The sequence below is a fragment of the Anomaloglossus baeobatrachus genome, chromosome 10 (assembly GCF_048569485.1).
Source record: "Anomaloglossus baeobatrachus isolate aAnoBae1 chromosome 10, aAnoBae1.hap1, whole genome shotgun sequence".
Classification (NCBI taxonomy): Eukaryota; Metazoa; Chordata; class Amphibia; order Anura; family Aromobatidae; genus Anomaloglossus; species Anomaloglossus baeobatrachus.
In genome coordinates, this window is record NC_134362.1 from 78708081 (window position 1) to 78724875 (window position 16795).

Sequence of the window (16795 nt, forward strand, 5' to 3'; positions counted from 1 at the left end):
CCCCAAACGGCAGTGGTGGTCCCTCACGTTACCACGCACCGTGGGTGGTGTCGCGAACATTACAATCAACCACCCTTTTTTATTCCGGGGTAGCCGTGCGACCCCGCCTTGGATCCGGAGACCCCTTGAGCCATTGCAGATCCGTGTCCGAGCAGCCCGTCGGCTGTGGCGGGGGCGGCACACCTGCATCAGACTACGTTGATTTTACCATAAATTTATTTGGGATCCATTTCGGATCCAAAAAAGGCGGCTGATTTGTGTTAGGGAGGGAATCAGTGATTGGCTGCAGTGGTCAGTTGCAGTGTGGACATGATAGCGGGGTCCAGGTGAATGAGGACGTGTGGTGACCACTAGGGTAGTCCAGTGGGGGTGGCGTACAGTTACCCCTCCTTTAATTCATGCTTCATAGTAAATATATCTATAATGGTCACTATAAATAGCTGCAATAATCAGCACAGCCTTACTGAGCATTGTCTGCTTTTTGCTTTCCCCAATACTATGTGGGCAGGAGGTTAGACGCCTGTGACCCTCCACCTTCTGTGCAGGGCTCGGGTCGGTTCCTGCGGTCAGCAGCACACAGTGCCAGTACTGGCAAGGCACAGCACTCGGCTTCAGCACCGCGGACAGCGCATGCGTCACGCGCTCACACTCTCCTGGCGTGATCCCCCCTAACCACGCCCCTTAGCAACGACTGAGCGGCCTCATCCAGCCGGCTGTCAGGGCCGGTGACGTCACGTAGTCATGTGTCCCCCGACCCACGTGGTGAGGTGAAAGCGTGCGTCCCCCCGCTCCGCCCTCTCCCGGTCAGTGGGAGCCTTCCCAGCGGCTGAGGAGGACGGAGCTGTCCATGACCGCGGCGCCCGCTGCTGAGCCATGATACGCCATGAAGGCAGGAGGGCAACAGCCAGCAGGAAGGCGTCTCTGGACGGGCTGGACGAGATGGAGGGCAGGAGCAGATTCCCGGTCGGCAAGTGCCTGCTCAGGGGGGAGACCTCCCGGACCACCACGGAGTCCGAAGTGTTCGATGACGGCACCAACACTTTCTTCTGGTGAGAGCCGCCTGCACTGCTGGGGGGGGCTGCGCCGGGCAACCTGTGGCGTGACTTGTACTACTACGCCCAGCATTCTCGGTGGGGGCTCCGGGGGCTTAGGCCTGCCCTCACACAGTGCCTCTCCGATAATGTCAGCAGACACTGACAACGTGTTTTATTCTGGGGGTTCTCAGTAGTGGGAAACTACAACTCCCAGCATGCCCCAGGCTTCACAGCAGGAGAGCAACAGGTCTGAGAGATTGTAACACATGCAATAGCAGGACCTGAGGCCAAGAGGGGGGCCACCCCAAAGTGATGGGTGCAGGAACTGAGGCCAAGAGGGGGGCCACCCCAAAGTGATGGGTGCAGGAACTGAGGCCAAGAGGGGGGCCACCCCAAAGTGATGGGTGCAGGAACTGAGGCCAAGAGGGGGGCCACCCCAAAGTGATGGGTGCAGGACCTGAGGCCAAGAGGGGGGCCACCCCAAAGTGATGGGTGCAGGACCTGAGGCCAAGAGGGGGGCCACCCCAAAGTGATGGGTGCAGGAACTGAGGCCAAGAGGGGGGCCACCCCAAAGTGATGGGTGCAGGGCTAGTAATGGGGGCTGCAGGGGCTTCACTGATGAATGGCGGCTTTATGACGAGTGCTCAGTGATGTCCCCATTGTTACTAGTGACCCTCAGGGACCTGTGCTGGGTGGTCCCTGGGGGATGACAAGCTCCTACCCTCTTGTATCAGCTGAGGATAGAAGGGGGGGGACACTCCGAGACCACTCAATCCTTGGACAAACACAACTTTACTTTTTGAGTCTGTGGTATTCAAGTCAGTTCCTATATATTATTTTTTTTGGGGGGCGGCAGAAGATGTATTTTGATAAAATAATGTGTATGATCCCATGTAGTGTGCGTGCACATGAGAGCAGATTTGCTGCACCTACTAATTGTGCCTAAACTGGGTTACGCGGCGGGGGTCTCCCCCTTGGGTTACGCGGCGGGGGTCTCCCCCTTGGGTTACGCGGCGGGGGTCTCCCCCTTGGGTTACGCGGCGGGGGTCTCCCCCTTGGTTTGTGCGGCGGGGGCTCACGCCTGGGTCTGCCTGTTTATAGCATTTTGAAACTACCTGGCACCCTCTCTGAGTCACAGTTCTGTGTATGGAGAGTGGTGACTGTAACCTCGTACCCTGCTCTGACTGACAGCTGGTTCTAATGCTGAGCTGCTGACTCCAGACACAGTGCCAGGTGGGTTCAGTCACCCCTCTGTCTCAATGACTGGAAGCCGAAAGCTGCTGGGAAGATTAAAGTTAATTTCCTCCTCGCAGCCGGGTGCTGTGCAGGTGCCGGGCAGGTTCATAAGGTTATTAGGCAGCGCTCACATCAGCGATATTTTTCTGCAAACCGGATCCGGCACAAATGCACTTCAGCTTAATTAATCTCCAAAAGAATCGCGACAAGATGCAGTGACATGCGGCCACGTATGATGCACACAACCGCATGTGACTGCATCTTGCTGTGACTCCACTGGAAATTAACCAAAACACATCTGTGATGGATCCGGTTTTGCGGCAAAATACCGCTGATGTGAGCGCAGCCTTAACCGGCAAATTAACCCCCATATCTGCAGGTTAATAGCATTTTTTCACACGACTGTTTCCCTTTAAAATTTAAAATGTTATTTTCATCTTTTACATTTCAAAATGTAGCAAAAAAGGAAAATGGCCGATGCAAAAGTTTGGGCACCCTGCATGGTTAGTGCCTTGTAGCACCCCCTTTGTCCAAGTATCACAGCTTGTAAACACTTTTTGTAGAAGTCAAGAGTCTTTGTCAATTTTTGTTTGAGCGATTTTCATCCATTCATTCTTGGAATGTCTTCCAGTTCGGTGAGATTCCTGGCTCGTCTTACATGCACTGCTTTTTTTGAGGTCTAGCCACAAAATTTCAATGATCAAATTAGGGGACTGTGAGTGCCATTGTAAAACCTTCATATTGTGCTTTGTGAGGTCGTCTGTTGTGGATTTTGTTGTGGTTTACGATCATTGTCCATTTATAGAAGCCATCCTCTTTCCAACTTCAGCTTTTTTACAGTGTGTTATGTTTGCATCACGAATTTGTTGAAATTTCATTGATTCCATTCTTCCCTCCACCTATGAAATGTTCGCCGTGCCATTGGCTAAAACAAACCAAACGCATGATTGATCCACCTCCATGCTTAATGGTTGGCGAGATGTTTTTTTCCTGAAATTCTGTTGCTTTTTTTTTTTTTTTGTTATCTCCACACAAACCTTTTGATCATTGTGGCCAAAGAGTTATATTTTAACCTCATCGGTCCACGTGACTTATTTCCAAGATGCATCAGTCTTGTTTAGATGTCCTTTTGCATACTTCTGAAGCTGAATTTTATGGTGAGGATGCCGGAGAGGTTTTTTTTCTAATGACTCTTCGTGAAAGCCATATTTGTGCAGGTGTCTCTGAACAATGTAGCACAACTTCAGAGTTTGCTAAATCTTCCTAAAGGTCTTTTGTAATCAAGCAGGGGCTCTGAATGGTCTCTAGCAGTCCTACGAGCAGCTCTGAGAAATTTTACTTAGTCTTCCAGACCTTATCTTCATCTTCAATGTTGCTGTTAACTGCCATTTCTTAATTAGATTTTGAACATTTTCAGAGTGCTAGGCAGCGGCTTAGAAGAACCTATGGCTGCTGTTTTTTGGCATAAGGTCAGAGGAGGTTGGGTTTTTATAAAGATGGGAAATTTGCATTACCTTTCCATTCCTAACAATGCTATTTTTTTTTTTTTGTGTCAAATACAAAGAACGTGTCATCTTTAACTTTACGCCTTTTAGAGATCATTTAATCTTCAACTTTAACTGTTCACAATAACAGCTATTTTGACCAACCATCCTAAGCTGTCCATATGGACATGCAAGTAGGAAGCTGAGTAAAATGTTACCTTGATATCTGCGATCCAAAGTCTTATTCCAGAAAGATCCATGTTTTTCTTATATTTAAATTACGTCTTCCAGGCTATGGGGAGAATACAGCCTGTAAGATACCTCTCTCCAGGCATAATATTAAATGGAGGATAACTCTGCCTCCAGATAGGAAGCGTTACCAGTGTGAGACAAGTAACTGATACAGAAGAGGAGGAATGAACTTTGTCTTTTTTGCAATCGTTTCTTGCAGCTCTCACAGCTCTGCTTTACACCGTGTACAGAATTATTGGGCAAATGAGTATTTTGATCACTTGATCATTTTTATACATGTTGTCCTACTCCAAGCTGTATAGGCTTGAGAGCCAACTACCAATTAAGTAAATAATGTAATGTGCATGTCTGTAATGAGGAGGGGTGCGGTGTAATGAATGACATCAACGCCCTATATAAGGTGGGCTTAATTATTAGGCAACTTCCTTTCCTTTGGCAAAATGGGTCAGAAGAGAGATTTGACGGGCTCTGAAAAGTCCAAAATTGTGAGATGTCTTGCAGAGAGATGCAGTAGTCTGGAAATTGCCAAACTTTTGAAGCGTAATCACCGAACAATCAAGCATTTCATGGCAAATAGCCAACAGGGTCGGAAGAAGCGTGTTGGGCTAAAAAAGGTGCAAAATAACTGCCCATGAATTGAGGAAAATCAAGCGTGAGGCTGCCAAGATGCCATTTGCCACCAGTTAGGCCATATTTCAGAGCTGCAATGTTACTGGAGTATCAAAAAGCACAAGGTGTGCCATACTCAGGGACATGGCCAAGGTAAGGATGGCTGAAAAACAACCACCTTTGAACAGGAAACATAAGATAAAACGTCAAGACTGGGCCGAGAAATATCTGAAGACTGATTTTTCAAAGGTTTTATGGACTGATGAAATGAGTGACTCTTGATGGGCCAGAGGCTGGATCAGTAAAGGGCAGAGAGCTCCACTCCACCTCAGACGCCAGCAAGGTGGAGGTGGGGCACTTGTATGGGCTTGTATCCTCAAAGATGAACTTGTGGGACCTTTTCAGGTTGAGGATGGAGTGAAGCTCAACTCCCAGACCTACTGCCAGTTTCTGGAAGACAACTTCTTTAAGCAGTGGTACAGGAAGAAGTCGGTATCGTTCAAGAAAAACATGATTTTCATGCAGGACAATGCTCCATCACATGCATCCAACTACTCCACAGCGTGGCTGGCCAGTAAAGGTCTAAAAGATGAAAAAATAATGACATGCCCCCCTTGTTCACCTGCCCTAAACCCCATAGAGAAACTGTGGTCCCTCATAAAATGTAAGATCTACAGGGAGGGAAAACAGTGCACCTCTCGGAAGAGTGTCTGGGAGACTGTGGTGGCTGCTGCACGCAATGTTGATCGTAAACAGATCAAGCAACTGACAGAATCTATGGATGGTAGGCTGCTGAGTGTCATCATAAAGAAAGGTGGCTATATTGGTCACTCATTTTTTGGGGGTTTTGTTTTTGCTTGTCATAAATGTTTATTTCCAAATTGTGTGCAGTTATATTGGTTTACCTGGTGAAAATAAACAAGTGAGATGGGAATATATTTGGTTTTTATTAAGTTGCTTAATAATTCTGCACAGTAATAGTTACCTGCTCAAACAGATATCCTCCTAAGATAGCCAAATCTAAAAAACCCCACTCCAACTTCCAAAAACATTAAGCTTTGATATTTATGAGTCTTTTGGGTTGATTGAGAACATAGTTGTTGATCAATAATAAAAAAATCCTCTAAAATACAACTTGCCTAATAATTATGCACAGTGTATTGTAACAATATTGCACACTGGCTGCCTGTGAGATGGAGGCTGAAGCTGAGAAGACCCTGCAGATGTCAGTTCCAATCACACACAGCTCTGCAGAGAGAGCAGAGAGCGGCCATCACACATCACACTTCTCTGGAGGCAAAGTTATCTTTAAGTTAACATCCTCTCGTATAGTCTGGAAGAGATGATATAAAGTGGTTAAACGGGGATTTATCCACAAAAAGGCTTCTGATATGTGACCTACAGATATGGCTTTTTTCAGCAGTCTATAACATGAATGCCCATATAGATAGGTGAAATCTGGTGACTGATTCCCTTTTAAGATCTTGGAAATTGTGAATGAAGACTTTCCTTCATCCACTCAAGGGTATGTGCTGACAACCTCAGCTTTAGGAGGGGTCTCTTCATAACCCACCTGAAAATACGCCTTCAAAACGGCCAAAAGATTACATGTTTTCATTTCCCTGTAAGGACCATGCACTGTTCACATGTTGAGTCTCTTAAAGAGGTGGCTCACCCCTTTTCATACTGACCACATCGGTGATTATGATGAGAAACAAGATTTCTCTGAAATACCTTGTGCTGCTAATAGTGCCTGTGTGTGGTGCTCCTGCGGTCCGCTCACCCCCTTCGTGTGTCTTTTAACCACTTCTGTTTTACAAAGATGCTGAGTGTTGAATAGATGTGCTCACCAGTCTGCCATCTTCCTCTTGGAAAAGTACACAAACTAAAGTCTTCGGGGAGCTCCAAAAAAGATAGAAAACACCTGGTATCTTTTGTACTGTTTTTAGAAGTGCAAATTTCCTGTCGGCACTGACGGCTGAGAGCGGCGGACGCTGGTAACGAAGGTAAATATCGGGTAACCAAGGACAGGGCTTCTTGGTTACCCGATGTTTACATTGGTTACCAGCCTCTGCAGAAGCCGGCTCCTGCTGCCTGCACATTTAGTTGTTGCTCTGTCGCTGTCACACACAGCGATGTGTGCTTCACAGCAGGACAGCAACAACTAAAAAATGGCCCAGGACATTCAGCAACAACCAACGACCTCACAGCAGGGGCCAGGTTGTTGCTGGATGTCACACACAGCGACATCGCTAGCAAGTTGTGCCTCAGCAGCGATGTTGCTAGTGATGTTGCTTAGTGCGACGTGGCCTTTACAAGTCAGTAAAGCAAATAAAAGGCAGATAAAATTGTGACCTTGAAATCTGTAATCAATAGTGTCCTGTGACTGCAGAATGCGGGTACACTGAATCTATTCAAAGTGTTATGTGGTGTCGGTGTGTATAATATTTATTATTAATCATTAGAATTAATATCTATCCACAAGTGAGTACACCCCTCACATTTTTGTAAATATTTACTGTAATCTTTTTATGGTACAACACTTGGCATCGGATACTGTGATACAATGTACAGTAGTCAGTGTGCAGCTTGTATAACAGTGTCAATTTTGTGTGACCTCCAAATAACTCAACACACAGCCATTTTTGTCTAAACCTCTGACAACAAAAGTGAGTACACCCCATAAGTGAAAATGGACAAATTATGCCCAATTAGCCATTTTCACACCCCGGTGTCATGTGACTCATTAGTGTTTTAAAGTCTCGGCTGTAAATGGGGGACACGTGTGTTACATTTGGTGTTATCAATCAAACTCATTCATACTGGTCACTGGAAGTCCAACATGGCTCCTCATGACAATGAGTTCTGACGATCTGAAAAAAATAATTGTTGCTCTACATAGAGATGGCCTAGGTTATAACAAGATTCCCAACACCCTGAAACTGAACTGCAGCGTGGTGGCCAAGACCATACAATGATTTAACCAGACAGGTTCCACGCATAACAGACCTTGCCATGGTCGACCAAAGGAGTTTAGCGGATGTGCTCATATCCAGTGACCTCTTCTAAAGATGATGCACAAGAAAACCCACAGTTTGCTGAAGACAAGCAGACTAAGGCCATGGATTACTGGATCCACGTGCTGTGGTCTGATGAGACCAAGATAAACTTATTTGGTTCATATGGTGTCAGTGTGTGTGGCGGCAACTAGCTGAGGAATACAAGGACAAGTGTGTCCTGCCTACAGTTATCCATGGTGGTGGGAATGTAATTGTTTGCGTAGGTATGACTGCTGCCAGCAACAAGTAATGTGACATACTGAAGCAGAACATGATCCCCTCTCTTCAGAAATTGGGCCGCAGGGCAGTATTCAAACACACCTAGGTAAAGACTGCCTTGCTAAAGAAACTGAAGGTAAAGGTGCTGGACTGGCCACGCGTCTCCAGAGAGAAACCCTATTGAGCATCTTTGGGGCCTCCCCAAACAGAGGATGGAAGAGCGCAAAGTCTTTAACATCCACCAGCTCCATGATGTTGTCATGGAGGATGGAAGAGGAACTAGCGGCTCCTGTGAAGCGCTGGTGAACTCAATGAGTTAGGGTAAGTTCACACTTCCATTGTTTTGCTTCCGTCAGGTCCGTTGTTTTTTACATGGCAACGGATGTGTTATTTCACAGGATTCCGTTCACAGGAATCATGTGAAAAAACTGATCCATCGCGTCCGTTACATCCGCTGTGCGTCCGTTTTTTGACGGATCCGTGGTGATCCGTTTGTGTTTGGGACAGCCCAATGGGTGTACCAAACCTGCTGGGCATGCTCAGTAGAGCATGACGGAATCCAGCACCATAGACATCCATTATAGCTTTTGACGGATGGCGACGGACACCTGCGGAGTCCGTTTGTTTGACGCTCCAAAAATGTTACATTCAGCGTTGCTCCCGCCTGACGGTCAGTCAGTAAATGACTGATCATGAGTCACAATCCGTCGCTAATAGAAGTCTATGGGGAAAAACTGATTCCTGTAAAATATTTTGCAGGATATCGTAATTCCTCAAGGCGACGGATTGTGACTGATGCAAAACAACGGAAATGTGAACTTACCCTTTATTAAGGCAGAGGTAGAAAATAATGGTGGCTGCAAAAAATATTCGCACTTTGTGCACAATTTGGCCATTTTCACTTAATGGTGTACTCGCTTTTGTTGCCAGCAGTTAAGATATTAATGGCTGTGTTGTTATTTAGAGGACACAATATTACTGTTATACAAGCTGTACACTGACTATTTTGTATTGTATCAAAGTGTTATATCATCAGTGTTGTACCATGAAAAAAAGAAAAAAAATACAAAAATGTGAGGGGTCCTGTAGACATCAGTAAAATTATTTCCTAATATCCGACATAAATGGGATCGTCCCTGGCAATATAGTCGGGTCTCTGCAAAAAACTGCATGGCCGTGTGTCGGGCACAGTTTACAAAGCTTTGTCTAGTTTTTTATTTTTATTGAGTTTTAAAAATTTGTAGTTTGACGTTTGCACTGTGCCAGATCCAAGACTCAGCGAGTATTTCTGAAATTTTTTAGTTTTTTTTTTGTTTTGTTATTTTAATGAATATGCTGTACTCTTATAGGAGACTTATAAAGTCTTGCATACACATTGGCTTTTTTTATGAGCCCTGCTGGGCTTTTGCTAAGACGCCCCCATGTAATTTTTTTCAGTATTTTCCTGCGCTTTTTACACATTCAAATTAATAAGAACAAAAGTGCTGCTAAAAAAATAATCACTCCTTGTATGGAGCGGTTTTTCCTATCAATACTCTGGTTTTTGGTGCAGAATAAAAATACAGCTGCAAAATCTCCTATACTTGGATGTAATAATTCTACAGTCCGCCCAACTTGTGGGACATTTTTAGGTTGTATGTCGCAAATATCCACATTCTGATGAACTACAACTCCTTTGATTGCTGTGAATGATGGGAATTGTCAGTTGATTGTCTGGAAAGCTTCCTCTGGGGATTAGTCTTACATTATTCATGTGTACACAATGTGCAGGAGATGGTAAAGGCTTAGACCTGTGGGAATACTTTCTCTTCATGACAATGGATGTGTATATGATTTCCGCTTCAATAAACCTGTACATTAGGAGCCACTTAAATGGATGTATTGGGCTCTGGTAATGCGGCTGTCATTGCTTTTTCTTTTCAGGATGTATGTTAGACCAGTGGTCATTATTTTTTCTTATTGATGTGTAATTGGTTTGCTACGTCTCCATTTTTTTATTTTTTGTTGTATAGTTTGCCATTCTGTGTCAAAAAGCAATAAATAACTGGTGAACTCTACAGCCCAACCTTCCAAATGGAGCCGTCCAATGACCCCAGGTATGGCCGGGGTACAATGACCCTCAGGTATGGCCGGGGTACAATGACCCCCAGGTATGGCCGGGGTACAATGACCCCCAGGTATGGCCGGGGCACGCTACTCACATATTTATATTTTCATTTAACAGTGAGGTTTAAGCCACAGCTGTAGACCAGTGGTGGGGAATTTTTTTGCTGCCAAGTTCATTTAGATATTGATAACGTGATTTGCTGTCTGTACAAAATCAACTTAAGAACTACCCTGGTATATTTGGTCAAACGAGTCACTCCTAATGTGACGGCTAGAGACGATTCTCTTTGGAGAGGTGTGTGATGTTGGGTTGTATCAGTGGTGTTGCTACTCCCAACTGCAATTTCCAGTTTGTGTTTGTCTGGAGCACAGTCAACTGAGATGAGTTTTGTAAAGAACTGGTCGCAGCAGTAAATTGTACAAAACACCAATGTATATTGCACAGCATGTCTCCCCATAGTGGAAAATTAATCACGGCTTATGTAACACTTAAAACTTAAGCAGTGGTAGGTCTGCAGTATATACGTCAAATGGGAGACTGAGACTGCTGTATATACATCAAATGGGAGACTGAGGCTGATGTATATACATCAAATGGGAGACTGAGGCTGCTGTATATACATCAAATGGGAGACTGAGGCTGCTGTATATACATCAAATGGGAGACTGAGGCTGTTGTGTATACATCAAATGGGAGACTGAGGCTGCTGTATATACATCAAATGGGAGACTGAGGCTGCTGTATATACATCAAATGGGAGACCCCGGGACTGCTGTGTATACATCAAATGGGAGACTGAGACTGTTGTGTATACATCAAATGGGTGACCCCGGGACTGCTGTGTATGCATCACGTGAGAGACCCCGGGACTGCTGTGTATGCATCACGTGAGAGACCCCGGGACTGCTGTGTATGCATCACGTGAGAGACCCCGGGACTGCTGTGTATGCATCACGTGGGAGACCCCGGGACTGCTGTGTATGCATCACGTAGGAGACCCCGGGACTGCTGTGTATGCATCACGTAGGAGACCCCGGGACTGCTGTGTATGCATCACGTAGGAGACCCCGGGACTGCTGTGTATGCATCACGTAGGAGATGATTGATGATGATGAGTTGATTGGCATTAAACCATACATTCCATTCCATTTGGATACTTTCTCTAGTCCCTTCCACGACAGCATAGGAGGTTGTCTCTCCACGCCCTAATTGGGACAGGAAGTTCAAGAGGTTTAAAAGGACCCTCCCACCTCCCATAGCCAGTGTCTTTCCTGTCCCCATGGGGCATGGAGAGGTTTTGTTTTTTCTCCTATGCTGTGGTGGCCGGCGAACTGCAGTATATTTTTTTTTTTTTTCCCCCCTATTACCTTCAGCCGGACGGCATCGGTCGGGCCTTCACCGCTCCTCCCTTGCTGTTCCCTCACGCTGTGGGGGACCGCTGCTCCAGCCTTCCGGATCCTCCTGAGGGGTGATGCAGGCTGTTGAGCTCCCCGGCCGGCGTCCTCCCTGAGCCGCCGGCCGCCTCCCGCATGCACGCTGCCGGAGCGATCCGGAAGTGCTCCCGGAGGCGGGACTTCTGGTCTTGCGGACTTCCGGTCGAGCGCTTCCGGTTTGCGGAGGCAGCGTGGAGGCACGCCGACTGCGACTCGACCTGCCCAGGACCGGATGCGGGAGGCGGGGAAACGTGCACCGTCACTGGGGAGGCAGGCCCTTGTCCATAAGGGCTGCCACGAAGACATCAGATCATGGTAAGACCGTGCTCCCTGTCATGTCTTCCGCTGCAGCTGCCTCTGCAGAACCCAGTGTGCCCCCTGCTACTGTGAGTATGGAGGGGACTGGTCCCTCGGACATAGGTCTCATCAGTGATTATGGCTCTCTGCTCTGTGTTTTCTAGGAGGACAAGGCCACCAAGAAAACTGACAGAAATGAGAAATCAGAGAAGCCTGAGAAGTCAGAAAAAACTGACAAGTCCGATAAGCCTGATAGACCTGACAGAGTGGACAAAATTAAAAAATGTCCCATCTGTATAAAGAAGCTCCCTGCAGTATGGGATAAAAAGCTTTGCCAGCAATGTACGGACCAGGTTATTAGGGCCGAACAACCATCTCTGATAGATGAGTTGCGGTCCATGATGAAACAGGAGATTAGGGCCTCACTGGCTTCTCTCCCTGTGCCTGGCCCTGTGCCTGGCCCTGTGCCTGGCCCTGTGCCTGGCCCTGTGCCTGGCCCTGTGCCTGGCCCTGTGCCTGGCCCTGTGCCTGGCCCTGTGCCTGGCCCTGCTCCTGGCCCTGCTCCTGGCCCTGCTCCTGGCCCTGCTCCTGGCCCTGCTCCTGGACCCTCTCCTCCAAAAAAGAGGAGACTCCAGTCGACCCCTTCTGATCAGGAGGACGCTGATTCCACCTCTGAGGGTCCTGATGAAGGATTTCCACCTGGGGGGTCTGACCAGTCCTTTCTTTTTCACTCAGAAGAGTTGGGGGATCTTATTGAGGCAGTTCGGAGCACTATGGGTTTAGAGGAAGTGCAGTCTCTTCCTTCAATCCAGGACGAAATGTTTGCTGGCCTGAAGTCAGTCAAACAGTTGGGATTCCCAGTTCATGCCAATATATTGGATATTGTTTCTCAGGAATGGGAATGTCCTGAGAGGCGGGTACGGAGTGACCTTAGACGCCGGTTTCCTCTGGAACCTTCGGGACTACATTGGGAGATCCCAAGAGTAGACGTTCAGGTGGCTAGGGTAGCTAAGCAAACGGCTCTTCCCTTTGAGGATACTTCCCAACTGAAGGATCAAATGGATAGGAAGGTAGAGGGCCTGATGAAGCGGTCCTGGGAGGCATCGTCTTCCTCTATTCAAGCCAACATTGCCTCCACCTGCGTATCCAGGTCCCTAATTAGGTGGTTGGACCAGTTGGAGGCTCATATTTCCCAAGGGACCCCTAGGGAGGAATTACTGGAATCCCTTCCCTTGCTTAGGAAGGCTACCTGTTTTCTGGCAGATACCTCGGTGGAATCTGTCCGCCTGGCAGCCAGGACCTCGGTGCTTTCTAACTCTGCCCGACGTGCCCTCTGGCTTAAGGCCTGGAGTGGAGACTCCACCTCTAAAATGAGGCTTTGTTCCCTTCCTTTTAAAGGGGATTTGGTGTTTGGACCTGCCCTGGATGATATCCTGGACAAGGCGACTGATCGTAAGGCCTTGCCCGATCCTAGACCTACCAGGAAGCGGTCCTTTCGTCCCTCGATGCCTCAGGCCTCCCAGCCCAGAGGGAAAGGGAAGGCAGGTAGAGGGAGAAACATCCTCATCCCTCCACATCAGCAACGTCCTCAGCAGGACAAGCAGTGACTCGGCCCGGGTGGGGGGAAGACTCTCAGCGTTTCTTACCCAGTGGCAGTCCATAACCTCTTGCCAATGGGTTCTGAAGATCATCTCGGACGGTCTTCTCATAGAATTCCTTTCCCCCCCTCTTCCGGGTCTCCGAGTCACTGCGCTGGCATCGCCGGGTTCACAGACTCTCTTGTACACAAAGATTTTAGAGTTAGTGCACTCGGGGGTCGTTTCCCCAGTCCCGAGTCGGGAAGAAGGGATAGGACACTACTCCCGTCTCTTCCTGGTCAAGAAGCCATCCGGCGACGTCCGTATAATTATCAATTTAAAAAGTCTCAACCGTCAGGTCAAGTACCGGCGGTTCAAGATGGAGTCGGTGAGATCAGCTATTCCCCTGATAGGTCTACACCACCAGATGGCCTCTATCGATCTGAAAGATGCCTACTTCCATGTACCCGTCCATCCGGGACACAGACAATACCTCAGGTTTGCGGTGCTTCACGGGGAAGAAGTACTTCATTTCCAATTCAATGTACTTCCCTTCGGGATCTCCTCAGCTCCAAGGATCTTTTCCAAGATCATGGCAGAGGTGGTCGCCTTCATAAGATTGCAGGGTATCTGTCTAGTTCCGTATCTGGACGACTTTCTTCTCATGGCTCCGTCTGCTCCAACCCTCCGGAGCCATGTGGAGAGGTCTTTGGGAATCCTTCGGTCTCTGGGATGGATTCCCAATCTCAAAAAATCACAGTTAACCCCCTCCTCCACACGGCAGTTTCTCGGAGTGCTGCTGGACTCCGACAGACAGGCATCTTTTCTCCCAGAGGGCCACAGGATAGCTCTGTTATCCAAAATCTCGAAGCTCCGCAGGCAGGCTCGCCCAACGCTTCGAGCGGCTATGTCGGCCCTGGGTTCCATGACATCCTGCATCCCCTCGGTCAGGTGGGCTCAGGCCCATTCTCGGTGTCTCCAGGATCATATCCTGACACACTGGGACAGACTCCCGTCATCCCTAAACAGAAGGTTTCGCCTCTCGGAGTCCGTCTCCTCATCCCTTTTCTGGTGGCTGAGTCCCGCCAACCTGCAGGTGGGGGTTGCCTGGACTCAGAAACCCCTGGTTACACTGACCACAGATGCCAGCCTACGTGGATGGGGGGCAATGGTGGAACTACCGGGAGCTCAGGGCAGTCAGGGAAGCCCTCCTTGCGGCTCAGGACCTCGTCCGGGACTCTCACGTCCTGGTATATTCAGACAATGTCACAACAGTGGCACATCTCCGCCATCAGGGCAGTACACGCTCAGGTGCCCTGAAGTCGGTATCCTCCCGAATCTTTCAATGGGCAGAACAATCTCTGCTCTCCCTTTCTGCGGTCCATCTGAGGGGCTCCCTCAATCTTCAGGCGGATTTCCTGAGTCGTCGGGATGTTCATCCAGGGGAATGGAGCCTGGATCAGGCAGTGTTCTGCTCTCTAGTGGCAAGGTGGGGTGCACCAGAGGTGGACCTCTTTGCCTCAGCAGAGAATCGCAAGGTCGCAACATATTTCTCCCTGAACCCAAGGGACGAGGCTTTAGGGGTAGCCGCTTTCTGCCACAGTTGGTCCTTTCGCCTCGCTTACGCGTTCCCCCCTCTTCCTCTTCTCGCACGGGCCCTGAGGAAGATCAGAGACGAGGGGGTCCCCACTATACTGGTAGCCCCTCTGTGGCCCCGGAGGAGTTGGTACAGCTTGGTCATGACGCTAGGAATCGACGGCCCAGTCCTCTTAGGTTCGGACCCCAGCTTACTGTCACAGGGTCCGATTTTCCATCCGGCTCCTCAGAAACTCAACTTGGCTGCCTGGCTTCTGAGGCCCGGGCACTGAAGGCTCAAGGGCTTTCTGACAAAGTTGTGGCTACGCTGCAGAAGAACCGTAAACCTGTGACTAATAGTATATCCAACAAAATCTGGAAGAGATTTTCCTCCTGGTGTGGTTCTCGGCCTCCTGACCCTTTTCGGCCTAATATTGCGCAGATTCTGGACTTTCTCCAAAGTGGTTTAGACTTAGGTCTTAGGCCCAGCTCCCTGAAAGTTCAGGTGTCAGCACTCAGTGCAGTCTTTGACACGGCTCTGGCAGATCATCGTTGGATCCGTCGGTTCTTTGTGTCCGCTGGTAGACTCTGTCCACGTCGGAGGGTCCTGACGCCTCGCTGGGATCTCAATGTGGTCCTTACAGGACTATCTCAATCTCCGTTTGAACCTCTGTGCTCTTGTAACATTCGTTCCCTTTCTCACAAGACTGCTTTTCTTGTGGCTATTACATCTGCTCGCAGAGTCGGCGAACTTCAGGCTTTGTCTGTTAGGGAACCTTATCTGACCATCAGAGATGACAGCATTGTTTTTCAGCTGGACCCTTCCTTCCTTCCCAAGGTGGTTTCGGATTTTCACCGTTCGCAGTCCATCGTCCTGCCTTCATTCTGTCAGAATCCTCGGACTCCGGGTGAGGAAGTGTTTCATTCTTTGGATGTCCGTCGGATAGTGTTGCACTACCTAGAGGTTACTGCTTCTTGGCGCCTTGATTCTAACCTGTTCATCCAGCCCTTTGGCCGCAATAAGGGCAAGAAGGTGGCTAAGAGTACAGTCGCCAACTGGATTGTGCGAGCAATTAGAGATGCATACCTCGCTCAGCATCTCTCTCCGCCTACTGGATTCACGGCGCACTCCACCAGGGCTACCTCTGCCTCCTGGGCCGAACGGGCAGGGGCCTCCCCTGAGCAGATCTGCAAGGCGGCTACGTGGTCTTCGCTCCATACCTTCACGAAGCATTATCGTCTGGATCTGGATTCCAACAGGGATTTGGCCTTTGGCAGGAAAGTCCTGCAGGCTGTGGTCCCCCCCTAGGTATCAATTCTTTGGTATTCCTCCTATGCTGTCGTGGAAGGGACTAGAGAAATAAGAATTATTCTTACCGATAATTCGCTTTCTAGGACCTTCCACGACAGCAGGTAATTCCCTCCCCTATGTATTCATGTATTCCTGAATGTGTAGTACTTCTCATATGCTATGGATTCTTTGTAAGACACTGGCTATGGGAGGTGGGAGGGTCCTTTTAAACCTCTTGAACTTCCTGTCCCAATTAGGGCGTGGAGAGACAACCTCCTATGCTGTCGTGGAAGGTCCTAGAAAGCGAATTATCGGTAAGAATAATTCTTATTTTCCTGTTTTTCCAGTACGTTATATGCTAAGACGAATTGTGAACTCGTCCTGTGAAAAAATGCTGTCAAATGGCTGTGATTGGGGGGAAAAACAACCTTATAGCTTTGAGGGAAAGAAAAAAACAAAAGCGCAAATATAAAAAAATCTCTTGGCCTTTATACAGTGTAAAAGCTTGGCAGCTCTCAAAACTTCCGTGTGGGGTTTCACAATCTCCAGTCCTCACGGCCCCCTACAGATCTTGTTTTCTTCAGTGTTCTCCTGCCTTCATGATAACTCCATCACTTGTGCA

At 48.3% G+C, this 16795-nt stretch overlaps 1 protein-coding gene across 2 annotated transcripts in view; it reads left to right on the forward strand.

Moving 5' to 3' along the window:
• The first annotated feature begins 746 nt into the window (after positions 1–746).
• Positions 747–16795, forward strand: part of PTDSS2 (phosphatidylserine synthase 2) — a 105635-nt gene continuing 89586 nt past the window's right edge. The window contains exon 1 of one of the 2 annotated variants that reach the window (XM_075325418.1): positions 747–1049. In XM_075325418.1, the coding sequence (XP_075181533.1) occupies positions 874–1049 (176 nt within the window). In that variant the 5' untranslated portion in view covers positions 747–873. The remainder of the gene's footprint in view (positions 1050–16795) is intronic. The other variant, XM_075325417.1, reaches the window with a different exon arrangement.